Source organism: Salvelinus namaycush, unplaced genomic scaffold (assembly GCF_016432855.1).
Source record: "Salvelinus namaycush isolate Seneca unplaced genomic scaffold, SaNama_1.0 Scaffold1115, whole genome shotgun sequence".
Lineage (NCBI taxonomy): Eukaryota > Metazoa > Chordata > Actinopteri > Salmoniformes > Salmonidae > Salvelinus > Salvelinus namaycush.
This window is the reverse complement of record NW_024057804.1, coordinates 48,956-76,731: the sequence shown is the minus strand read 5'-3', so window position 1 is coordinate 76,731 and position 27,776 is coordinate 48,956. Positions and strand designations below refer to the sequence as shown.

Here is a 27,776-nt window from a genome sequence, read left to right as displayed (position 1 = left end):
TGCGTTTTTTTGTTCAGTATAGTTTATTACAAATATAGCAGTATACAGTCCTCCAGATATCTGTTGACAAGGACATACATCACTGTGTATTTGTTACTCTGTACATACAAAAATGGCCAAACATTGTTTTGTTTGTTGCCATTTTCCATTGTTACTAACTTGTACTGGTTAAAAGTATGATTAAAGAAGAAGAAAAAACGTGTATGTTTTGCAAACCATGTTTAGTATATCTGAGAGAGACAATGACAAATTAATGGTTCAACAAGATATTATAGTCATCAAAAGGTAGAATTTTAGCATTGATATACTTATGATACAGTACTTTACAGCTTTGATTGGTCACAGAATATATGACATGAAGGGGTGATGTAATTATCTGAATTACTGTAGATTTTAATAGTTTAGTTAATCAAAAGTGAAGTATGGTTATAGGTCCAATGGGTGTTGTTCATATACCACTCTGACTCAAAATCAATATATTAGATACATACTATTTATCAGCATATTGACAGATTATTGCTATCAACTGCTGGTTACAAGTTATTTTACCCTGTTTGTGTTTTTTGGAACAATGGCAATTAAGTTGATTAAAATTAAGTAGAATAGATAGATGGGCTACCACTGGTATCACAGGTCTTGACCACCATGTTGCGATGCTTCTTTAGGATCACGTTGTTGTTGTCAGCGTAGAAGAGTACAGAGATGGAACTGAGCTTGGTGGGTGCGCAGCACGCTTTGGGTACCTCATCTGGCTTCAGAAGGTGAACCTGCCTTTGAAAACGGTAAATCAGACTTATTCATACATGCACTTTCATATAGTCAATGATAATATCCTGTTATAAAAGAGATATGGGTTATTTAAGCAATAAGGCCCAAGGAGGGGTGGTATATTGGCCATATACCACAAACATCAGAGGTGCCTTATTGCTATTAGAACACCTACTCATTCAAGGGTTTTTCTTTATTTTCTTTATTTAACCAGGAGGGGCTCATTGAGATTTAAAATCTTTTTTTCAAGAGCGTCCTGGCCAAGATAGGCAGCACCAAGTCATTACAAAAATTACAGACAAACAACATGAAAAACTACAAGTAATCTAGTAGAAACCATTGAATCCACAAGAGTATAACAAAAAACAGCAAATTAAAATCATTGACAGGTCAGGGAATCAGTCTCAAGATCATTTATCAGTGATTTAAAAATACCAATCGGGACAAGTTCTTCCAGTTTAAAAGTATTTTGTAAGGCGTTCCAAGATGATGGCGCAGAGTACATAAAAGCTCTTTTACCAAATTCAGTTCGGACATTTGGAACAGTTGGCAGGATAAAGTCCAGCGAACGAAAAGAGTACCCACCACATTTCTGAACAATAAAAATGCCCAAATAAAAAGGTAGTAAACCAAAAATGGCTTTATAAATCAAAGTATACCAGTGACTGAGCCTACAAGTGACTAGAGAAGGCCAGCCAACCCTGGTATACAAAGTGCAGTGGTGCGTAAGGGTTTTGCAGTTTAAAATAAATCTCAAAGTACCATGGTAAAGGGTGTCAATTGATCTCAAACACTGAGCGGAAGCATTCATATATAAAATATCCCCATAGTCTAGTAAAGGCATAAATGTAGCTGATACTAGCCTCCTTCTGGCTTCAAAAGGAAAAACAGGCCTTATTCCTAAAATAAAATCCCAATTTCAGCTTCAATTTTTTTGTAAGTTGTTGAATATGCAATTTAAAAGAGGCCGTCATCAATTAAAATTCCAAGATATTTATATGAGGTTACAACCTCAATCTCCTTGCCCTGAAAGGTAGTAATAGGTGAAAGGTTCAGAGGTCTATTTCTTGCTTTAGAAAACACCATTAGTTTAGTATTGTCAGTATTGAGGATAAGCTTCAATTGACACTGTGTGTATGTTGAACAGTATAAAAAGCCATTTGCAAGTTCTGGAAAGCTTTTGTAAGAGACGAGGCACAACAGTAAATAACAGTATCATCAGCATAAAAATGAAGTTGCGCATTTTGGACATTTTTGTCTAAATCATTTATATAAATAGTGAATAAGAGAGGACCAAGTCCAGAGCCTTGGGGCACACCATTAAAGACAGACAATTTAACAGACTTAAGCCCAATAAATTGAGTGCACTGAGTTCTATCAGACAGATAGTTAGCAAACTATGCAACTGCATGCTCTGAAAGACCTACACTCGACAAGCTCTGCCTTAGTATAGCATGATAAACTGTATCAAAAGCCTTAGAGAGATCAATAAAAAGTGAGACACAGTGCTGTTTTTTGTCAAGGGCTTCATTTAAAACCTTCATGGCTGCTGTAATTGTGCTATGCTTCTTCCTGAAGCCCGATTGGTACATTGATAAAATAGTTAGTAAATTAAAACTCTTTTAGCTGTTCACTCATGTCATGACTGTCCTGATCAGGTCAGGTTACAGGAGACCACAACCCTACAGATTATCTCTCAACCCCAACAGAGGAGGAGAGATCTAGGGGTCTGAAGATGTGGGGGTTTTATGACCCCTCACACCCATGGTAATTCTGAGACCACGGACAACATTCCCTTGTCCCTTCCCTCTCACTATGGAGAACCAGCCTCAGAACTGTAAACATGCAATAAAGGGACTTTGGAACAATGGTTTCCGTCAACTACAATGGTGGTCATGACGATAGATGGAATATGAAAATGTATGTCATTTTTGTTTTGTTATTAAAGGTTAATAGATTACGTTATTATGAAAACATTGTAACGTTAAGAGTTTTCCTCGTATATGCTTGATGTTTATACATTGTACGTTGTGTGGAAAATGTCCAAATCAAAGAGAATGTTTCGGTAGAGATTAAATGTGAAGTTAGTTGTCTAAAATTGGATTTGAGTAAAATCTATACCTTGCCCCTTAAACTTGGCACGCCCAGAGAATTGCCCTGAAGGCGGTTACGCCCACTTCTGACCCGAGGGTATAAAACCTGTGAGTGCAGAATTAACAGATTAGACTAAGTGACCCGAGCTGCAGCCAAAGATCTAAAAGGTCAACGAACCCAAAACGCAACAAGTTTGAAGACAAAGAAATATTTTTCTACCCAAGCTACGGATGAGTAGCGGTGTCTAAGCGGGTGAATACAAGCCGAACCACCTAGCCTCCACTCCCCATCGAATCGTGGTATCTACACTCTTTCATCTTTACGCTGTGAGCTCTGAGCTACAGAGCTATCTGTCCTCCGAAGACCCCTTCCAGAGCGAGGACAAAGGAACAGGCCAGTAAAGCCAAAGGACACGGACATCGTGAGGACACCTAGAGAGGTGCGCAGGAGAAGTGCGTCATTGAGCAGCTTGAACGGTCCACGCGGGAAAATCCACGGAGACCCTCCACAAATAATTACATCATTATATTCTGACTCATAACAGCGGCAGTTTGGGGCAAGGCTAGGGTTAGAATGAGCATAGCTGACAATTTCACCCAAATGTATATTCCTCTTGTGTACTTTCTCTTTTTCTCTCTCTTTTAAATCCCCATTTTGGGTAACACGCGCCCTAGTGTGTTGGCCCGTTATACTAAGTTCTAATCAATAGCCTAGAATTTTTGTGTATGTGTATCTTTTATCATCATTTTAGCTTTTTAGTAAATAAACATTCAACTAAGATTTGTGTGGTGCGAATTCATTAGTGAGACCCGGGTCCGTGCAGAATCCCGGGCTATACGACGTTCAGAACGAGACTGTTAGAGGCAACTAGTTAATTAGCGGCTGTGGTAAAATCGATATTCTGATATTCTTTGAGTTAATTTGGGAAATAGAAACTCAATAAAAACTAGTTTTCCCATGGTGCCCCAGGTTAATGAGTTAATAATTGCTTGATTCAGTTAATCACGTAATTAGAAACTTGTAATCATTTGATGAGCAACAGTCGCCACATTAACTAATACAACGTCACAACACTCACAAGGGTTTCAAGTATTTTCACCAGGGGTGACAGCTTTGAGATTGGCCTATAATTATTTAAAAGAGTTTTTAAAAGTGGTAGTACAAATGCTGATTTCCAGAATTTCATTACATTCCAGGGTTAGATTGAACAGATATGTAAGTGGTTCAGCTATGAAATCAGCTGCCAGATTTAAAAAGCAGGGATCCAAAAGATCAGGACCTGCAGGCTTTCTCTGATCTAAGGATTTCAGGGCTTCATGTACCACCTGCACTGAGAATGGCAAAAAGCTAAAAGTCTGACCAGCTCTCACTGGTTCATCCACACAGGGTTGTACAGAGACAGAGGACACTGAATCAAACAGCCTACCAGATGATACAAAGTGCTCATTGAAACAATTCAGCATTTCAGTTTTGTCATATACAGCAAGAGAGTCCTTCAAAACACATGACGGTAATTCATTAACATTACTGTTATCAGACATAGACTTAATAGCCTTCCAAAACTTTCTAGGGTCATTCAGGTTATCAGTGGTAACAGACATAAAATATTCAGACTTGGCCTTCCTGAGAAGAAAAGAACACTTGTTTCGTAACTGCCTAAAAATAAGCCAATCAGCATCAGAACATGATTTCCTTGCTTTAGCCCAGGCTAGATTACGGTCGTGAATAATACAAGACAGCTCAGAAGAAAACCATGGATTATCCTGCCTTTTAACCCTGAACCTGCGGAATGGGGCATGATTGTTTACTATTTGGAAAAGACCATCATGAAAGAATATCCAGGCAGTTTCCACATCAGGGATAAGCTCAATCTTGCTCCAGTCAAAATAAAACAAATCATGAAAGAAAGCCTGCTCATTAAAACGTGGGTTTGTCTTAGGAACCTTAGTATTTCTAACAGCAACAACAGCACAATGGTCACTTAAATCATTACAAAAAACACCAACCGCAGAATATTTATGTGGAACATTTGTTAATATCAAATCAATCAGGGTAGATTTATCTGAGCATTTAAGATTTGGGCGAGTGTGTGAGTTAATCAACTGGGTAAGATTCATAGCATTACAAAACATTTTTAAATCATCAGACACCGGCTTTAACCAACACCAGTTGAGATCACCAATCAAGATAATATCACTGTAAAGAAGTTTAGACATAAGGTGCGTCAAAGAAGAAAATGCTATTTTCTACATTGTTGAATAATAGTGAAGACATCAAAACTATGAAATAACACAAATGGAATCATGTAGTAACCAAAAAAGTGTGAAACATATCAAAACATATCATATATTTGAGATTCTTCAAATAGCCACCCTTTGCCTTGATGACAGCTTTGCACACTCTTGGCATTCTCTTAACCAACTTCACCTGGAATGCTTTTCCAACAGTCTTGAAGGAGTTCACACATATGCTGAGCATTTGTTGGCTGTTTTTCCTTTACTCTGCGGTCCTACTCATCTCAAAACATCTCAATTTGGTTGAGGTCGGGGGATTGTGGAGGCCAGGTTATCTAATGCAGCACTCCGTCACTCTCCTTCTTGGTAAAATAGCCCTTACACCGCCTGGAGGTGTGTTGGGTCATTGTCCTGTTAAAAAACAAATGGATTCTCCCGAGTGGCGCAGTGGTCTAAGGCAAGCTGTGCAGTTAGAGATCCTGGTTGGAGTCCAGGCTCTGTCGCAGCCGGCCGCGACCGGGAGACCCATGGGACGGCACACAATTGGCCCAGCGTCGTCCGGGTTAGGGGAGGGTTTGGCCGGCAGGGATGTTCTTGTCCCATCGAGCTCTAGCGACTCCTGTGGCGAGCTGGGCACAATGCACACTGACAGGGTTGCCAGGTGTACTAAGCCCAAACCAGATGGGATGACGTATAGCTGCAGAATGCTGTTGTAGCCATGCTGGTTAAGTGTGAATTCTAAATAAATCACAGACAGTGTCAACAGAAAAGCATCCCCACACCTCATCCTCCATACTTTATGGTAGGAAATACACATGCAGAGATCTGTTCACCCACACCGCATCTCACAAAGACATGGCAGTTGGAACCAAAAATCTCAAATTTGGGCTTCAGACCAAAGGACAAATTGATTGTGTTTCATGGCCCAAGTAAGTATCTTCTTATTATTGGTGTCCTTTTAATAGTGGTTTCTTTGCATCAATTCAACTATAAAGGCCTGATTCACACAGTCTCCTCTGAACAGTTGATGTTGAGATGTGTCAGTTACTTGAACTCTGTGAAGCATTTATTTGGGCAGCAATATCTGAGGCTGGTAACTCTAATGAACTTATCCTCTGCAGCAGAGGTAACTCTGGGTCTTCCATTGATGGGGTGGTCCTCATGAGAGCCAGTTTCATCATAGCGCTTGATTGTTGTTGCAACTACACTTGAAATATTCCGTATTGACTGACCTTCATGTCATAAAGTAATGATGGACTGTTGTTTCTCTTTGCTTATGTGAGCTGTTCTTGCCATAATATGGACTTGGTATTTTACCAAATAGGGCTATCTTCTGTATACCCCCCCACCTTGTCAAAACACAATTGATTGTGTCAAACGCATTAAAAAGGAAAGAAATTCCACTTTTAAGAAGGCACACCTGTTAATTGAAATGCATTCCAGGTGAATTTCTCATGAAGCTGCTTGAGAGAATGCCAAGACTGTGCAAAGCTGTCATCAAGGCAAAGGGTGGCTACTTTGAAGAATCTAAAATATATTTGGATTTGTTTAACACTTTTTTGGTTACTACATGATTCCATATGCGTTATTTCATCGTTTTGATGTCTTCATTATTATTCTTCAATGTAGAAAATAGTTAAAATAAAGAAATCCTTGAATGAGTAGGTGTCCTAAAACGTTTGACCGGTAGTGTAGAGCCTTCAGTGCTTTTTTTCCATGGGCTGTGGCCCCCCTTGTCTGAATTTGGTCAATATGTCCTCCAAAATACTTTATAGCCCACTGTGGCAAAAACTATACTTTCAGTAGTTAAACACAATAAAAATAAAAAAATCACCTTGTTTGTCTCATTCTTCCAATCTAGCTAGTGACTTTATAAAACACAATATTTGGAATTTGTATTTTATATTATGCCAACGATATAGGAAAGCATCTGGTGGCAAAAAATCCAAAAACATAAAATTATGAATTAATTCAAGGTTTACAAATATGCCCAATCAATAAAACATTGTCAGAAAACAATAGTCTAAACCCAATGTCTCTACCATATATGGTTGAAAAGTTACCGACGATTTACTGAGAATTTAACCTCACAACACCAAATATGGAACACATACAACCAAGTGCGGTGCAGTCTAAACTAGTAATGGTCACAGCAAATTATCGTTATTATTTCATCAACACTGTCAAGTACAAGTATATGAATGTTATAATATTGTAGAGAACAATGTTACGCACGCCTCTGAAGAGGGAACGCAACACCCTGCTACAACTCAACTCCCCGTGAAGTGAAAGAGGTATGGACTGTAGGTGTGAGAAAGGACAAGAAAAGGCAGAATTGACCATTTACTAGGATTTTATTCCTTACACGGTAATATGGGGAAAAGGGGCTGGACGGAACCAAAGCAAAGAAAGTAAATGTCGCAGCCCCCCTCTCCTATCTAACCTGCCTACCCACTACGTACCTAACTTGGTGCCCTAACCAAAATACAGGGAGTGGTCCGCCCAGGTCTTACCTAGTGTGCCTAGACAGTGAATATACTACTATGTATGCCCGCGGGCCTCTTGCCTAAGCACTCCCTAGGTGCCTTCCCCTTCCCCCCTGGGAACAAATGAAACAGGATAACAAACAATTTCAATAATCAAAACAGTGCGTCCTATTGACACACAGACATAATCAATCAGCTCCCTCAGCAACAACTAACTCAGTTAATTACCCACAGCCATTGGCCTCCTCTCTCAGAAAAAAATCTCTTTTCACAATCAATCTCCCTCTGCACTCGTTCCTCTTTTTCTCCTGAATAGAACACTGGCTTTTATATAGCTTCAGGAGTCTAATTGGATACAGCTGCATCTTGACGAGGGGGCGGGGTCAGCTCCAAATAGCCATGGAGTCGACCAATCAGCTGCTTGGGGAGAATTCAGGAAGCCTTCTCCTGAAACACACACACTCAAATACAAACTACAACACAGAAACTGGGGAACGTAACAAACAAGCTAATGATTAATTCTATGTAAATTCCAATGACATCAGGCAAAGAAAACAACGTTTGGACATGAATTTCGTAGCTCCCTCTTGAATTGACCCTTTTTCTCTCTACATTGTATAGCAAGTAAGTGAATATATAAAAATAATATATGTTATTCATCAGATGCTTTTATCCAAAGCGACTTACAATAAAACCTACTGTCGTTTATGTATGGGTGGTGACGGGAATCGAACCCACTACCCTGGCGTTGCAAGCGTCATGCTCTATCATGGTCATGGGTGCACCTCAGCCACGCTCAAGGTCCTGAACGATATCTTAACCGCCATCGATAAGAAACAATACTGTGCAGCCATATTCATTGACCTGGCCAAGGCTTTCGACTCTGTCAATCACCACATCCTTATCGACAGACTCAACAGCCTTGGTTTCTGAAATGATTGCCTCGCCTGGTTCATCAACTACTTCTCCGATAGAGTTCAGTGTGTAAAATCGGCTTCCTGTAGTCCGGGCCTCTGGCAGTCTCTATGGGGGTGCCACAGGGTTCAATTCTTGGGCCGACTCTCTTCTCTGTATTCATCAATGATGTTGCTCTTGCTGCTGGTGAGTCTCTGATCCACCTCTACGCAGATGACACCATTCTGTATACTTCTGGCCCTTCTTTGGACACTGTGTTAACTACCCTCCAGACGAGCTTCAATGCCATACAACTCTCCTTCCGTGGCCTCCAACTCCTCTTAAATACAAGTAAAACTAAATGCATGCTCTTCAACCGATCACTGCCTGCACCTGCACCCCCTCCAGCATCACTACTCTGGACGGTTCTGACTTAGAATATGTGGACAACTACAAATACCTAGGTGTCTGGTTAGACTGTGAACTCTCTTTCCAGACTCACATCAAACATCTCCAATCCAAAGTTAAATCTAGAATTGGCTTCCTATTTCGCAACAAAGCATCCTTCACTCATGCTGCCAAACGTACCCTCGTAAAACTGACCATCCTACCGATCCTCGACGATGTCATTTACAAAATAGCCTCCAACACCCTACTCAACAAATTGGATGCAGTCTATCACAGTGCCATCCATTTTGTCACCAAAGCCCCATATACTACCCACCACTGCAACCTGTACGCTCTCGTTGGCTGGCCCTCACTTCATACTCGTCGACAAACCCACTGGCTCCAGGTCATCTACAAGACCCTGCTAGGTAAAGTCCCACCTTATCTCAGCTCACTGGTCACCATAGCAGCACTCACCCTTAGCACGCGCTCCAGCAGGTATATCTCACTGGTCATCCCCAAAGCCAATTCCTCCTTTGGCCGCCTCTCCTTCCAGTTCTCTGCTGCCAATGACTGGAACGAACTACAAAAATCTCTGAAAATGGAGACACTTATCTCCCTCACTAGCTTTAAGCACCAGCTGTCAGAGCAGCTTACAGATCACTGCACCTGTACATAGCCCATCTATAAATAGCCCAAACAACTACCCCATCCCCTACTGTATTTATTTATCTTGCTCCTTTGCACCCCAGTGTTTATACTTTGCACATTCATCTACTCCAAATCTACCATTCCAGTGTTTTAATTGCTATATTGTATTTACTTCGCCACCATGGCCTATTTATTGCCCTTCTACCTCCCTTATCTCACCTAATTTGCTCACATTGTATATAGACTTGTTTTTCTACTGTATTATTGACTATGTTTGTTTACTCCATGTGTAACTCTGTGTTGTTGTATGTGTCGAACTGCTTTGCTTTATCTTGGCCAGGTCGCAGTTGTAAATGAGAACTTCTTCTCAACTTGCCTACTTGGTTAAATAAAGGTAAAATAAAAAATATCAACTGAGCTACGAAGGAGCACGTCGACGTCACTAGAATGATGACAAGCAATTTTAACGGATTCTAAAGGGAATCATAGAATTCCAAACTCATTTCTATGGCAACACAGTTGTCAATTTTGTAAACAATAATTTTCGAACGTGTGTTGCCAAGAGACATCTAACCGACGTTCTATGGAACGTTTTCTGTGCGAAAACAACTTCAGTTTGCTGCTGACAACAAACTTGTTTGATTTTTGACACCTGAGATAGAACAATCGACTGGAAAATGCCTGGGTGCTTTTCAAGACTGGCGGAGAGAGTGCGTGGACGTCGACGGCCTACTGCGTCGACAGGTTGTTCAAATTCATTTGTGGCTTGTTTTTCTTGTCTTTTTCTGTTTTGCAGGGTTCGTGATTGTCGACAGGTGGACAGCGACTTCGAAGAGGGTATGTGGAGTTTAAAACTCTTATTTTACTACATTTAACAATGTCATAATTTGCGAAATGTTGTGTATTTCTATAATTCAGATTTTGCAAAAATGCTTGTGCTAGAGATGTTGTAGCTAGCTAGCTTGCTAGCTAACATTAACTTTAGTAACTGTTGCTAAGCGATCAACTTTTGCTAATACTAGCTAGCTAGGAAGCAGTCTTGCTACGTTTTATGTCCTAACAATTGTTTATTTTATATTCCAATGTTCCTCATTTTAGAAACAACTGTCCTGGATGAGGTCCAGTTGGATGTGCCATTGGATGATGTGCCAGATGTTCCACAGCTGCAAGTCCTCCTTGATGTCCAGAATGCTGCTATCATCCTTGAGGATGTGCCAGATGTGCAGACTATCCTTGAGGTACAATTTTCTGAAAGTTTGGGGTTTTATGTTTGAAAAATATCCCAGATATTCAAGTTGTGTCTCTTTGACATGAAACAAATATCTTGTCTGCTTTCTGCTTTAGGAGGCCACTGGCAATTGGCAGTTGATTCCGATTAGGTTCAGCCCCCTGTACTGTGGGCCTGTTGTGATCAGGGTAAGACACCCCCCACACGCAGTCACATCACGGTTACTATGTTTACAGTTTCCAACATGAATGTATTGTAATGTGCAGAACAATGCCAGTCCAGTGGTTAAAGCTTGGAGAACTTTCCAGTTCATCAGCCCCCCATCATCACCTACATGCGTGGGGGATCCCAGGTATGTGTCTTTGCAACTTCCTAATCTACATTGTCAGTCATTTGATCTTGATGGAAATGTGTCACAGCGATTGCTGAAGTGGTTTTGTTGTTGTCTTGTTGTTTATCTCAACAGCAGGTGGTGGTGAGGATGCACCACGTGAGTAGGGTGAGAGGCCTGGAGACTCAACTGGTGTGGGCCATCTCCAAGGAGACAGCCAGGCTTAGTCCAGAGGGCAACCCCTACTGTGCCACCGAAGTGCAGTCCATCACTTGGATCCAGGTAACACGTAAATACTACTGAAATAGTATTAGATTAGGCTTTTCTTCACTTATTCCATTTGGCCTGGGAGGAGGACCTGCTGCCTGAGGAGAGGGAGGTTCCTCTGCTAAAGTGAGTTCCTCTAAATGTCTGTGTAGTCTGGGCTTGTCAGATGCTGAAGGATAGTGGTCATAATGCTGTTATCCCCCATTGATTCTAATGGTTGACATGCTCCATTCCCTCCCTTTCACAGCCTCTACCTTACCACCAAGAGAGTGGAGGACATCGCCCTGAGGCTCGTCTCCCTGCGCCAGGCCTTCACTGTGAGTGGACCCACTTTTCTTTTTCTCTCTGTGACTTCTTGTTCTGTCTCCTAGAGGAAGATGCCTCACCCTAACTCTTCCCTCTCCCCTAGACCCTGCTTGGTTCCACCCTGAGCAGGAACCATCTGTTTGTGGCGGGAAAGGTCCTCCTGGGCACACTTGTTCAGGCCAACCACATGGTAACTCACTAACTTATTCTCTTTCAAGGGAAAGAGAGCGTCCCTGAGGGGAAATGTGTTCTGTTCACTAAGATGCTCTTTTCTTTGTCATAGGACGAGGCCAAGTTCATCTGTACCTATAACGACTTTGTGGACTACCTGAGTGACCACTCCAAGCGGAATGACATTGAGAGGGAGCTGGCTGAGGCAAAGGTGAGTTCATTAACTCTTTCAAGTCTCACTGAGTTCTTCCACGTGCATGTCTTTTATACATCACAATAGCTGATCTATATGAAATCATTCCTATTTTCTTCAAACGTGTTTTCTTGTCCTAGATCCATCATGTGAACATGATAGATGTCCTCTTTGAGCTGGTGCTGTTTGGGATGATGACAGCTCAGAAGTCCCTGATGGTGGTAAGTAGCATCTCACTGGTACATGTTTTGATATCTATTAGCAGTTTCATTTAAATTCCTCTTCTCTTCTCTTCTATTCTCTCCTCTTTTCTCCTCCTTTGTTTCCTTTAGCACCCCGGTGGGTTTGTGGAGCATCTGTACGCTCTCCTGTACTCCTTCCTGCCCACTGCTGCCAACATGGAGCCAGAGGCTGACAGATACCTGCTGCTGCTCAATGTAAGAGTCAAGAGGTTACTTCATGTTTACTTCCATATTCTTAGTGTACTTCCTTTTTACTTCCTTATTCATGGTTAACCAGGTTCCAATGCCATTTTAGGGGGACTATTTCTAATTGTCTCTCTCCTCTTGATAAGCTAGTAACTCAGAGCCATTTTCTATGTGTTGTGTGGTGTTCTCTTCAGGGCGGGCTGATGGCTCTGCTAGATGACATGTTTGGCCAGCAGCTGGCCTGGTACTTTAACCCAGAGTCTCTGGTCACGGAGCTCTCCAGCCTCCTGGAGTACCACTTGGAGAACCTCATGGCCAGCATGTAGTCCTACTGCAGGGACCATACTCCTTTCTCCTTCTCTCTCTCTTTTGAAGGAATTAAGGACTTGAAGTGCTTTGTTGATCCCTGATTAGTTAACACCCATTAATTTAATGTATTCTCTTGTTTTCTCTCCCCACAGGATTCTTGTGACACTTTGCCACCCAAGAGGGATCCAGACACCAATGCACTACATTACTTTGCACTGAATTTGACATTTTTAAATAAAATAAGTTGTAGTTCAAAAACATTTTTGTTTCCGTCTTTTCATCTATTTGATTTTATGACCATTTCCTCTTCCTAGAGGTATAATGCTAATATTAGATTATTACATGAACAATGATGCTTTATTATCTGCATATGGAAATAAAAAAACAATGTTTAGTTGATTTACAGATACTACAGGCCCACACTTTATATGGTTTTGTACTGTGGTTTGTGATACTGTACTATTTAAAAACATGTAGGACTACATACACTGAGTGCACAAAACATTAGGAACGTCTTCCTAATATTGAGTTGCACACCCTTTTTCCCTCAGAACAGCCTCAATTCGTCGGGGCATGGACTCTACAAGCTGCACTAAGCGTTCCACAAGGGTGCCGGCCCATGTTGTGTCAAGTTGGCTGGACGTCTTTGCGTGGTGGACCATTTTTGATACACATGGGAAACTGTTGAGCATGAAAAAAACAGCAGTGTTGCAGTTCTTGACACACTTAACCCGGTGCGCCTGGCACCTACTACCATACCCCGTTCAAAGGCTGTTAAATCTTTTGTCTTGTCGAATCACCCTCAATGACACACACAATCCATGTCTCAATTCTCTCAAGGTTTTAAAATCTTTCTTTAACTCCCCTTCATCTACACTGATTGAAGTGGATTCAACAAGTGACATCAATAAGGGGTCATAGCTTTCACTTGGTCAGTCTGTCATGGAAAGAGCATGTGTCCTCAATGTTTTGTATTATCAGTGTGTAGTAACCTGGTACAGTATAACGTTTACCACTAGAGGGGGTAATTGCTTCAGTCTTGAATGTTACTTCTCCCTATCCCTACTCTACATTAACAGTCTGCCATTGTAGACTCCGGTAACTTGGGTATCTTAGTTTTTCATATTTGCCATTAATGTCTGAACCATTTACCATCTTTCCCACTGAAACCAGTAATGTTAGCGTTCATGTGAGAGAGGGTGTAGTAGTGCATACTGACCACTAGTTGGATCATAGTGTGGGTGGTGGAGTTCATGCAGGAACACAGAGGGTAGAGGCATTCTCCATCACAGTAGAAGGCAGACTAACAGGTAGGAGCCAATACCCAGTCCTAACGGAGAGAAATACCATAGAAATCGAATGACAAGATTAGATGAATGACTAGAATAGACTCTTTCAATGAGAAATAGATGATAAAGAATCCAAAGAACATACTCTACAATGCACATCCTACACAAATGCCTTGCTTCCCTAAAAATACTGTGTGTTACAGCAAATAAGATGGTAAAATGTTAGTTCATGATTATCTATTCAGTACAATGAGTAGTTAAGAGAGATAGAATCTCACCTTCCAGCCTTGTTCGCTGAATCTCACATATAATTCATGTCTCTTACAAGCCTAACGCCCACACATGGCTGTGATCTGAAAGGGACCAAAAAATATGTTATGAACCAGGAAAGACTAATGTACACTTTGGATACATTGGATGAAATGTAAACTCAACTTAAGTAATTTTGTAATTGGGATGAACTATCCCTTTAAATTGTGTATAAAACAAGTTTAACTACAAGACGAAAAACCAGTGTTGTCCCCCTGACCTTGTATGTATACTGGGCAAGGGCAGGTCGTATTTGGGCTTCTTCTTATGGGGGTTGGGTTTCAGGGCGCCTGGGGGGCGACAGGGGGCCTGGCTGACCCTGAAGAAGTTGGTTAGATGAGTACTTGAGGGCTTATATCTATGTTTTGGAATGTTGGATGTTGATTTTGGGAGGCTTCCATCATGGAAAAGGGACCAGACCACTTTTTTTGTTAGTTAACCTAAACGAATCACGACCCTCTATAGAATAACAACAGTTGACTGCTATTTAAGTAATAGTTTGACTGTCAAATCCATGTATTGGTGTGTGGCCATTGACTTTTATGGAGAGACCGGCTCAAATTTTCTGTGCCATTTCCTGTGCATTTCATTACCTCCGCGTTCTAAGTTCTGCGCATCCCAGCGCTTGGAAAAATCAATGGTACAAAACCTAAGATATTGATCTTGTAAGAGGTGCGTAACGGGCTGCAGGGAAGTCAGGCACAGGAGAGCAGAACTGGGTAATAACCGAAGCAGTTTAATGAGGAAAAAACCAACGGCTCCCAGAACAACAAAATATGGGTTGAAATAACCCATCGCAAACCAGTCTGAAGTGCACATACACTTTACAACAAACAATTCCACACAGACATGGGGGGAACAGAGGGTTATTTACATGTCAAGTAATGAGGGAATGTAAACTAGGTGTGTGGGAAAACAAGACAAAATAAATGGAAAATGATAGGTGGATTGGCGATTGCTAGAAGACCGGTGACGTTGTATGCCGCCCGAACAAGGAGAGGAACCGACTGCGGCAGAAGTCGTGACAGTACCCCCCTCCCTTGACGCGGGGCTCCAGCAGCGCGCCGACACCGGCCTCGGGGACGACCAGGAGGGCGAGGTGCAGGGCGATCCGGACGGAGACGGTGGAACTCCCGCAGGACTGAATTGTCCAACACATCCTCCACCAGAACCCAGCATCTCTCCTCCGGACCGTACCCCTCCCACTCCACGAGCTACTGAAGACCCCTCGCCCGATGCCTCGAATCCAGTATGGAGCGAACGGCATACGCCGGGTCCCCCTCGATGTCCAGAGGGGGCAGAGGAACCTCCCGCACCTCAGACCCCTGGAGCGGACCAGCCACCACCGGCCTGAGGAGACACACATGGATTGAGGGGTTAATACGGTAATCGAGTGGGAGCTGTAACCTGTAACACACCTCGTTCAGTCTCCTCAGGACTTTAAACGGCCCCACAAACCGCGGACCCAGCTTCCGGCAGGGCAGGCGGAGGGGCAGGTTTCGGGTCGAGAGCCAGACCTGGCACCGGGACCTCACTGCGGTGACGGTCTGCGCTGGCTTTCTGGCACAGCACGGCGCGCTGAAGGTGAACATGGGAGGCGTCCCATGTCACCTCCGCGTGCCGGAACCAGTCGTCCACTGCAGGAGCCTCGGTCTGACTCTGATGCCAAGGAGCCAGAACCGGCTGATACCCCAGTATGCACTGGAAGGGGGAGAGGTTAGTGGAGGAGTGGCGAAGCGAGTTCTGGGCCATCTCTGCCCAGGGCACGAACGCCGCCCGCTCCCCCGGCCGGTCCTGGCAACAAGACCGCAGAAACCTACCCACATCCTGGTTAACTCTCTCCACCTGCCCGTTACTCTCGGGGTGAAAACCTGAGGTAAGCCTGATCGAGACCCCCAGACGCTCCATGAACGCTCTCCACACCCTCGACGTGAACTGGGGACCTCGGTCAGACACAGTATCCTCAGCCACCCCGTAGTGCCGGAAGACATGAGTGAACAAGGCCTCGGCAGTCTGTAGGGCCGTAGGGAGAACGGGCAGAGGAAGGAGACGGCAGGACTTGGAGAAACGGTCCACCCTGACCAGGATCGTGGTGTTACCCTGTGAGGGGGGAGATCTGTGAGAAAATCTATCGACAGGTGAGACCATGGCCGTTGTGGAACGTGTAACTTACCTCTGGGCAGGTGCCTAGGAGCCTTACACTGGGCGCACACCGAGCAGGAGGAAACATAAACCCTCACGTCCTTAGCCAAGGTTGGCCACCAGTACTTCCCAATCAAACAGCGCACTGTCTGACCGATACCTGGATGACCAGAGGAGGGTGACGTGTGAGCCCAATAGGTCAGCCGGTCACGGACAGCAGACGGAACGTACAGACGCCCAGCGGGACACTGGAGAGGAGTGGGCCCTGCCCATAAACGCCTGCTCAATGTCCGCGTCCAGCTCCCATACTACCAGCGCCACCAGGCAGGAGGCCGGGAGTATGGGGGTGGGTTCCATGGGCCGCTCCTCTGTGTCATACAGCCAGGACAGTGCGTCTGCCTCGACATTCTGGGAACCTGGTCTGTACAAAAGGGTGAAAACAAAACGGGTGAAAAACATGGCCCACCTTGCCTGGCGAGGATTCAGTCTCCTCGCTGCCCGGATGTACTCCAGATTGCAGTGGTCAGTCCAGATGAGAAAAGGGTGTTTTTCCCCCTCAAGCCAATGTCTCCACGCCTTCAAAGCCTTGATGACAGCCAACAGCTCCCGGTCCCCCACGCCATAGTTTGCTCCGCCGGGCTGAGCTTCCTCGAGAAGAAGGCACAGGGGTGGAGCTTCGGTGGCGTACCCGAGCGCTGAGAGAGCACGGCTCCTATCCCAGCCTTGGTCCACCTCCACTGTGAACGCCAAAGAGGGATCCGGATGGGCCAGCACGGGATCCGAGGTAAACAGAGCCCTTAGGTGACCAAAAGCCCTGTCCGCCTCAGCCGACCACTGCAGACGTACCGGGCCCCCATTCAGCAGTGAGGTAATGGGAGCCGCTACCTGACCAAAACCCCGGATAAACCTCCGGTAGTAATTGTCAAACACTAGAAACCGCTGCACCTCCTTTACCGTGGTGGGAGTCGGCCAATTACGCACGGCTGAAATGTGGTCACTCTCCACCTCCACCCCTGAGGTGGAAATGCGGTACCCTAGGAAGGAGACAGACTGCTGGAAGATCAGGCATTTCTCAGCCTTGACGTACAGGTCATGCTCCAACAGTCGACCAAGCAGCCTGCACACCAGGGACACATGCTCCGCGCGTGCAGATGAGTATATCAGAATATCATCGATTTACACCACTAAGCCTGCCCGTGCAGGTCCCTGAAAATCTTGTCTACAAAGGCTAGGAAGACTGATGGAGCATTCATCAACCCGTACTGCATGACGAGGTACTCATAATGCCCTGAGGTAGTACTGAACGCCGTCTTCCACTCGTCTCCTTCCCGGAAACGCAACAGGTTGTAAGCGCTCCTGAGATCTAGTTTGGTGAAGAAGCACACCCCGTGCATTGACTCAATCGCTGTGGCTATGAGAGGTAGCGGGTAACTGTACTTCACAGTGATCTGGTTTAGGGCTCGATAGGCAATACATGGGCGCAGACCGCCCTCCTTCTTCTTCACAAAAAATAAACTTGAGCAGGCTAACCAGGGTAGGTCTAGCACCACGGGAAACGCAGAAGAGTCAATGAGGAAGAGACTGAACGAAAACGGTGGCCTCCCTAATCAACCCTGACCATATTGGTCGACTAAGGCGTGAACTGGGATGGGCATAGCCACTGGAACAATGGGGATCCCTAAACTATGGGCAAATGATCTGTCTATAAAATTCCCAGCCGCGCCTGAATCGATGAGCGCTTTATGCTGGGAATGCGGTGAAAACTCAGGAAAAGTAACATACAAAAACATGTGTGCAACAGAGGGTTCTGGGTAAGAATTGTGCCGGCTAACCTGGGGTGACGCCAGAGTGCCCTGCCTGCTGCCTCGACCCCCAGAGGACCCAACCCGGCACCGACCGGCAGTGTGACCTCTGCGGCCACAGATGGTGCACGTGAAGGAACCTCCTCCGGTCTCCCTGAGCGCAGCACCTCCCAGCTCCATGGGCATCGGAGCGCTGGTGCTGGGAGATGGAACCGACAGATTCCGCTCTGGACGTCTGTGGGTAGCCAGCAGGTTATCCAGCCAACTAAAAATGGCATATCAGTTTGGATACTGTAATATTCATATGTGTAAACATACTGAATTATAATTGGATGCATTTTACCGCCATATCATACTGTGCTATGATTGGTTAAGCCCACCCAAATGGTTAGGTCATGGTGAGTTTGATCCTGGTTGGCGATACGTGAACATGCCAGTTATAGCTAGCTAATAAAGAGCTACGTTAAGAAATATCCTGTAGTACTGCATTTTATTATTTTGTACAAAGCGTGCAAAACAAGACATGGTGTCAGAGTAAAAGGTCTTAAAAGATGGATTTTTCTGGAGTTCCTTCACCTCGAATGGACTGGGAGTCTACAAACTTACCCGATGCATGGCGTAAGTACAAACAGCATGTGGAGCTAATGTTCACGGGTCCTCTGAAGGAAAGAGGAGAAGAGGAAAAGTGCAGCTACCTGCTCCTCTGGATCAGTGGAAAAGGGAGAGATATTTAGAACACATGGACACTTACCGAGGCTGAATCAAAGGTACTGAAAACATACTACGATCGTTTTGAAGCATATGTTGTTCCGAAGACCAATACGATATTCGCTAGGTACAAATTCCATGAGAAAGTACAGGGAGCTAGCGAGTCTTTTGAACAGTTTGTGACAGAGCTGCGTCTGCTTGTGAAAGACTGTGATTATGCAAACAAGGATGAGATGGTCAGGGACCGTATTGTATTTAGAGTACACTCACCGCGAGTGAGAGAGAAACTTTTGAATGTTGGGTCTGAGCTAACGCTGGACAAAGCTATCGACATAGCCAGATCTCACGAGCTAGCACTGGCTCAGATGAAAACCATGTCGCGCGGCAGCACGAGCGAATCACGTGAACAAGCAGTGCACGCAGTCAGGCAGACATCAAAGCACACCTCCGGTGCACAGAGAGCACGTTTTAGAACGGAGAGAGACATAACTCCTAAACAGAGAGACACAGACTTAAAACGCCCCAAAACATGGGGATATTGTGGATACAAAGTGAATGGCGAACAAGGAAATTGCCCAGCTAAAGGCAAACAGTGTACTAAATGTGGTAAATGGAATCACTTTGCAAAAGTGTGCAGAGCTTACCGTGGAAAAACAGTACACACAGTGAGTGAAGATGAAATGTCAATCAAAGAGTCAAACGCTGATGAACTGTTTATTGATTCAGTGACACAGAAAAGTCAAATATCAGAGACAGAGCAAGCCTTTGCTGACATTTAGATAAGAACACAAGGCACAAAGCTAAAGTTCAAACTAGACACTGGTGCACAAGTAAACATTATTCCTCTGAATAAGTACCGCAGCTTGACATCTGAGTGCGAGCTACAGCCCACCATGCGCATACTGACTGGTTATGGTGGTGAACAGCTCCCAGTAAAAGGCACATGCACTTTCAAATGCAAATACAAGGAAAGTGACATGATGTTTGGACTTTTACGTTGTTGACACTAGAGCACCTGCAGTGCTAGGTCTTAAAGCATGTTTAGACATGGACCTCATCAAGCTAGTTTTATCAGTGACAGCACTAGTAGAGACAGACAATGTACTGGAGGAGTTTGCTGATGTTTTTACAGGAATAGGATTATTCCCAGGAGAATGTACCATTCACCTTGACCCAGACGCAACCCCTGTGGTCTACCCACCGAGAAAGATTCCCCTTGCTCTCCGTGCCCGTCTGAAGAAAGAGTTGGAGAGCATGGAGCAATCTGACATAGTCACCAAGGTTACAGAACCGACTGACTGGGTAAACACCTTAGTGGTGGTGGAGAAACCACGCACAGGCAAGCTCAGAGTATGTCTCGACCCAAGAGACTTGAACAAGGCTATCAAACGCCCCCATTATCCTTTACCGACGCTAGATGGCATCACACACAAGCTAGCGGGAGCACACTACTTCAGTGTCATGGACACTAGATCAGGCTACTGGGCTATCAAGCTCACAGAAGAGTCATCTAAGCTCACAACATTCAACACACCATTTGGACGCTACAGGTTCCGTCGCCTGCCTTTTGGGATTATCTCAGCACAAGACGAGTTTCAGCGAAAGATCGACGAAGTGTACGAAGGCCTCGACGGAGTTGTGGCAATTGTGGACGACATCCTTGTCTATAGTCGAACCAAAGAGGAGCACGACCGAAACCTCCGCGCGATGCTGCAAAGGTCCCGCGAGAGAGGAGTCCGGCTCAACACCGAGAAGAGCACAGTCGGCGCTACAGAGGTCAGCTACTTCGGACATCTTCTCACGGCGACTGGAATCAAGCCAGATCCACAGAAGATCTCAGCCATAAAAGAAATGGAGCCACCAAAGAACCGTACAGAGCTGGAAACAGTGCTTGGCATGGTCAACTACTTAACCAAGTTCGCACCCAGCCTCTCCAATGCTAATGCACCCCTGCGTCAACTGCTAAAGCAGTCCAGTGAGTTTCTCTGGGCCACCAACACGGCATTGCTTTCCAGAATGTGAAAGACTTGATCACGAGAGAACCAGGACCAATCCTTGCCTACTACGACCCCGACAAAGAGCTCAGACTCCAAGTGGACGCGTCGAAGTATGGACTAGGTGCAGTGCTACTGCAAGAAGGTAAGCCCATCGGCTACGCTTCCAAATCTCTCACAGACTGTGAAATCAACTACGCTCAAATTGAAAAGGAGCTCTACGCCATTCTGTTCGGATGTAAACGTTTCCATCAGTACGTATATGGACGACAAGTCATTGTGGAATCCGACCACAAGCCCCTTGAGTCAATCATGAGGAAACCACTAGACGCAGCCCCGCCAAGGCTACAGAGAATGATTCTTCAACTACAAAAATACGACTTCACAATCACTCACCGTCCAGGCAAAGACATCCCTGTCGCAGACACGCTCTCCAGGAAGTTTCTTACCTATAAGGACAGCAGCCTCAGTGAAGGCATGGACATGCAAGTGCACACTGTGTACAGCAACTTACCAGTTAGTGACACAAAACTGAAGGAGATCCAAGCAGAAACAGAAAAGGACTCAACTCGCACAGCTGAGGAAAGTCATACAGGATGGATGGCCTGAGGAGAGGAGAAAATGCCCTCAGAGCGTCTCAGAATTCTGGAACCATCGTGATGAACTATCACAGATCAATTGAATAATTTTCAAAGGAGAGGAAATCATCATTCCTACCAGTCTCAGAGAAGAGATTTTGACAAAGATCCATGCTGGACACATGGGCATCGAAAAGTGCAAACAGAGAGCACGGGACATTTTGTTTTGGCCCGGAATGTGCAAACAAATAGAGGACATTGTTGGTAAATGCGCCATATGTCTTGAACGACGCCCCTCAAACACCAAAGAGCCAATGTTACCTCACTGTATCCCAGACCGACCCTGGCAGGTCGTGGCAACCGATCTGTTCACCTGGAACAACGAGAACTACATCGTAACAGTTGACTACTACAGCAGATACTTCGAACTCGACAAGCTTCACAGCACCACATCTGCAGCTGTGATACACAAGCTGAAAGCAGCCTTTGCCAGGCATGGCATTGTAGAGACTTTAATATCTGACAATGGGCCCTGTTACAAATCAAATGAGTTTGAATCCTTCACAAAAGCATGGGAGTTTACACATGTCACCACAAGCCCGCATTACCCTCAAAGTAATGGCCTTGCTGAAAAATCAGTGGAGATTGCTAAATCACTCATGGACAAAGCAAAAGCAGACAAGAGAGACCCCTACCTCAGTCTCCTTGAATACCACAACACTCCAGTTGCCAACTTAAAATCACCAGCCCAGCTGTTGATGAGCCGCAGACTTCGCTCAATCCTTCCCAGCACCAACCAGCAGCTACAACCTGAGGTCGTCAGCTACAAGGAAATGCATGAAAAACGTGCACAGAGACAACAACAACAAAAGTGATACTACGACAGGTCAGCTAGACCACTGCCACCACTGATCGACGGAGAGTCAGTTAGAATCCAGGAGCATTGCCTCTGGAAGCCAGCAGTCGTCATCCAGCCAGCTGACACTGAACGTTCATAGAACGTCCGCACCGCACAAGGAGCGGTGTACCGCCGCAATCGTCGTCACCTACTGAACACAAAAGAACAACACACTGATGAGATGAACTGTTCCCCTGAAAGAGAACGTGATGGACTAAACACACACACAGCACAACATACACCATACTTACCTGCAACACCACAAGAACTGTTGACTGACACAGAAGCATGCTCAGCATCATATCGCACAAGGTCAGGAAGAGAGGTCAAGCCCAGAGCTGTCAAAGGGTGTAGGCGGATCGCTGCCCTAAAAGAGTTCCACACTGTAAACTTGTTATTGAAAGTTCACTTGAAATGCTTTGGTATTGTATTTGTTTGAAATGTTAAGATGTATTTCTACTGTGAAAGCTGAGTTGCTGAGAGTCCCTTGTTCGAAAAGTAACAGTATATTGGATCATTGTTTCAGAGTCTATGTTGATTCAGTTGGTGTAGTATGCAATATAAATGGTTACTTACCTTGAGTTCAAACTGCAGAGCATGTTTTCAAAAGAAACGCTTAGAATATGTAAACATTTTTCTTTTGTTTTAAAGAAGGGGGATGTAATATTCATATGTGTAAACATACTGAATTATAATTGGATGCATTTTACCGCCATATCATACTGTGCTATGATTGGTTAAGACCACCCAAATGGTTAGGTCATGGTCAGTTTGATGCTGGTTGGCGATACGTGAACATTCCAGTTATAGCTAGCTAATAAAGAGCTACTTTAAGAAATATCCTGTAGTACTGCATTTTATTATTTTGTACAAAGCGTGCAAAACAAGGCTGCAACTGGAACAACATTTCGTTTTTGCAGGGAGGTGTTGTAAGGGGCTTAATACAGTTGTATTCCAGCCACTAGGGGGTACTCTGGTGAAGCCCATGGGAAATAAATAAATATAGTTTAAGTGAATTGGGAAGAGTACGAATGAAAAACTAAAGAAAGAATGTAAACGGCCGTTACCTGTGCTAACATGATTCAAAGTGAGGTAAACCGTAGTTTTCGCGTTGTAGTTTATACGATAAGCTCATTGGAAGGGTAACATACACAGGATGTACATAAATGGGCATGAACACATGACACAGAAAATAAAATATTGACAATTAGAAATTCAAAATGCATCTAAATATATTTCGTTCTGTCTTTGGAATACATTTAAAAAATTAGTAAAAAAAAAAAATATATGTATAAAATATACTCGTCTGTACAGTAAGTAAATGAATCCTACAGACGAAGAACCATATATGTGACAGTTTTTCCATTTTAAGATAATCAGTTATTTTTATATTATTAATTGTGTGTACCACATTAGGTGTTTTATGGTTGACAAATAATTCACCATACCCATATCTTCCAACAACAATTGATATTTTTTTGTTATTTCAAAAAATAGTAGCACGCTTGTATGAAGGTGTGGTTATTTACAGGCAAATTGTTATATGCTATGGAGGTGCATTTGTTACTTTTTGTCAAAATAATTGTTCTGACAGCAATTTTTTCCCCGACAGAAAAGGAAGTCAAAGCGGACACCTACGAAGATGGCATCTCAGGTAAGCAGCACTGGGCTGTATTGACGTATCCTCAAACAATGACATGTGCTGCTTTAGATTGAACAGTCATATCTCAGTTATTGTTTTCTTACTTTCAGAGAGCGAGCTGACCAAGGGGGTCGAAAATGTAGATATTGCCAGATGTTCACTGTGTGAGGACCAGGCCGTGGAAGCTTTATTGCTGGCAAAGTGTCCCTAACCAGAGGTAATTAAACTGTTCTGTGTTATTTTTCTCCATCTCTGCCTGTCTTGTTGTACATGGAATCTGTCTCACATGCATGAATTTTTAAAAAAAACTTACGATGTCAGCTGCTAATTTTCAGATTTACAGCCATTTTCACTGGACTATCTGTTGCTGCTAAGTCATGGGTTAGCCTTGCAATAACCAAGTGGTGAGACACCTACTGGCATTATCTTCTATTGTTTGTCCGCATGGGTCTGTTTTTCAGCTTAAAGTACTCTGTAGCCACTCACGTCATCCCTCTCCCCCTAAATCCTCTAGGTTATATCAGCTGTTTTGTTGAACCTCTCCCGCATCTGAACTGGCTGACAGAGGGCACAGCCTGATCATAGGTGAGATGTCACTTGGTTGAGTCAACAGGAAGTATTATTAAAGAGATGCTTTACATTGAAACCCCAGAGTTAATGATCCAAGGTCAGTTTTGCATTTCACCTACTGATTTAAGATGACTGACCGTGTTAGACAAAAAAAGAGGCTTAATCATGCTCTCTCGTCTGCAGGTATGTTTTTGATGTGAGAGGAATCCAGTCCCGACAGCGCAATTGTGATGAACTGAGAGAATATTAGGGTAGCACTGTCATTCATGAATCATATGCCATCTGCCGCTGTTCTTACCTCTCTCCCCACCTCGTCTTCTAATGCACACCATATGTGCTCTGACAAATCAACTGTACATTTCGGTGTTCCTCAATGTACCGTTTTGGGACCACTATTGTTTTCACTATATATTTTACCTCTTGGGGATGTCATTCGAAAGCATAATGTTAACTTTCACTGCTATGCGGATGACACACAGCTGTACATTTCAATGAAACATGGTGAAGCCCCAAAATTGCCCTCACTAGAAGCCTATGTTTCAGACATAAGGAAGTGGATGGCTCCAAACTTTCTACTTTTAAACTCGGACATAACAGAGATGCTTGTTCTAGGTCCCAAGAAACAAAGAGATCTTCTGTTGAATCTGACAATTAATCTTGATGGTTGTAAAGTTGTCTCAAATAAAACTGAAGGACCTCGGCGTTACTCTGGACCCTGATCTCTCTTTTGACGAACATATCAAGACTGTTTCAAGGACAGCTTTTTTCCATCTACGTAACATTGCAAAAATCAGAAACTTTCTGTCCAAAAATGATGCAGAAAAAGTAATCCATGCTTTTGTTACTTCTAGGTTAGACTACTGCAATGCTCTTCTTTCCGGCTACCTGGATAAAGCACAAAATAAACTTCAGTTAGTGCTAAATACGGCTGCTAGAATCCTGACTTGAACCCAAAATTCATATTACTCCAGTGCTAGCCTCCCTACACTGGCTTCCTGTTAAGGCAAGGGCTAATTTCAAGGTTTACTGCTAACCTATAAAACATTACATGGGCTTGCTCCTACCCCTCTTTCCGATTTGGTCCTGCCGTACATACCTACACATACGCTACGGTCACAAGACGCAAGCTTCTATATTGTCCCTAGAATTTCTAAGCAAACAGCTGGAGGCAGGGCTTTCTGCTATAGAGCTCAATTTTTATGGAATGGTCTGCCTACCCATATGAGAGACGCAGACTCGGTCTCAACTTTTAAGTCTTTACTGAAGACTCATCTCTTCAGTGGGTCATATGATTGTGTGTAGTCTGGCCCAGGAGTGTGAAGGTGAACAGAAAGGCTCTGGAGCAACGAACCGCCCTTGCCGTCTCTGCCTGGCCAGTTCCCCTCTCTCCACTGGGATTCTCTGCCTCTAACCCTATTACAGGGGCTGAGGTACTGGCTTACTGGTGCTCTTACATGCCGTCCCTAGGAGGGGTGAGTCACTGACGTGATCTTCCTGTCTGGGTTGGTGCCCCCCCTTGGGTTGTGCCGTGGCAGAGATCTTTGTGGGCTATACTCGGCCTTGTCTCAGGATGGTAAGTTGGTGGTTGAAGATATCCCTCTAGTGGTGTGGGGGCTGTGCTTTGGCAAAGTGGGTGGGGTTATATCCTTCCTGTTTGGCCCTGTCCGGGGGTATCATCGGATGGGGCCACAGTGTCTCCTGACCCCTCCGGTCTCAGCCTCCAGTATTTATGCTGCAGTAGTTTATGTGTTTGGGGCTAGGGTCAGTTTGTTATATCTGGAGTTCTTCTCCTGTCTTAGCCGGTGTCCTGTGTGAATTTAAGTATGCTCTCTCTAATTCTTTTTCGGAGGACCTGAGCCCTAGGACCATGCCTCAGGACTACCTTGCATGATGACTCCTTCCTGTCCCCAGTCCACCTGCCCGTGCTGCTGCTCCAGTTTCAACTGTTCTGCCTGCGGCTATGGAACCCTGACCTGTTCAACGGACGTGCTACCTGTCCCAGACCTGCTGTTTTCAACTCTAGAGACTGCAGGAGCGGTAGAGATACTCTTCATGATCGGCTATGAAAAGCCAACTGACATTTACTCTTGAGGTGATGACTTGCTGCACCCTCGATAACTACTGTGATTATTATTAGACCATGCTGATAATTCATGAACATCTTGGCCATGTTCTGTTATAATCTCCACCCAGAAGAGGACTGGCCACCCCTCAGGCTGGTTCCTCTAGGTTTTGGCCTTCCTAGGGAGTTTTTCCTAGCCACCGTGCTTCTACACCTGCATTGCTTGCCTTTTGGGGTTTTAGGCTGGGTTTCTGTACAGCACTAAGATATCAGCTAATGTAAGAAGCGCTATATAAATAAATTTGATCCCATCAAGTAAACCTCCTCTTCTCCCCACTCCTGGACAAGCTCACTGAGGGTAGTGACTTGCGCACAGACATTGTTGAGACAAGAGATAATTGGTTTCCCCTTAATCACGCCATCCCTTCACATATGAAGACAATGTTCCATTCTGACGTCTTCCCTCTCTGGGCCCCAAATGACTGAGCCCTAGCTGAGAAGGGAAACGTGCAACTGCCAACAGTATAGTCCAAAGGGACACATTCTAATGACAACTCACATAATATGCTTATGTCAATTAAACATCCCATTTATCTATGTTACCCAACTAATTCATCCTCCAGTGCGCCAACTCCCCCTTGTGGTCTGGAGCAATGAAGCCGTCCAGCGGTGCAAGCTCGCAACTTTTAAAGGAGGAATTGCTGCAGCTCTTTAGTCCCCGCTGTTCCGTAAGGTGTTTCTTTAAATCTGATCCTGATGCGGAATAGATTGCAACGTATTCATGACTCTGTACCTTCCGTAGTCCGGACTTGGCGATTGTGAAGAGACCTCTGGTGGCATGTCTTGTGGGGTATGCATGGGTGTACGAGCTGTGCGCTAGTAGTTTTAAAAACAGACAGCTCGGTACATTCAGCTTGTCAACACTTCTTACAAAAAACAAGTAGTGAGAAAGTCAAGCTCTCCCCATTTGAGATATACATGCATATCATTAAAGAACGGTCCATATTTGGATGGAAACCAAGCTAGTGAGAGGTA

The 27,776-nt window shown here is 44.3% G+C and overlaps 1 protein-coding gene across 1 annotated transcript in view; it reads right to left on the bottom strand.

The window, feature by feature from the left end:
* Nucleotides 1-27,776, bottom strand: part of LOC120035849 — a 37,870-nt gene continuing 10,094 nt past the window's right edge. The window contains exons 17-19 of the mRNA XM_038982319.1: nucleotides 14,315-14,389; nucleotides 13,967-14,077; nucleotides 1-771 (exon numbers count right to left, since the gene is read on the bottom strand). Of these exons, the coding sequence (XP_038838247.1) occupies nucleotides 14,358-14,389 (32 nt within the window). The 3' untranslated portion in view covers nucleotides 1-771; nucleotides 13,967-14,077; nucleotides 14,315-14,357. The remainder of the gene's footprint in view (nucleotides 772-13,966; nucleotides 14,078-14,314; nucleotides 14,390-27,776) is intronic.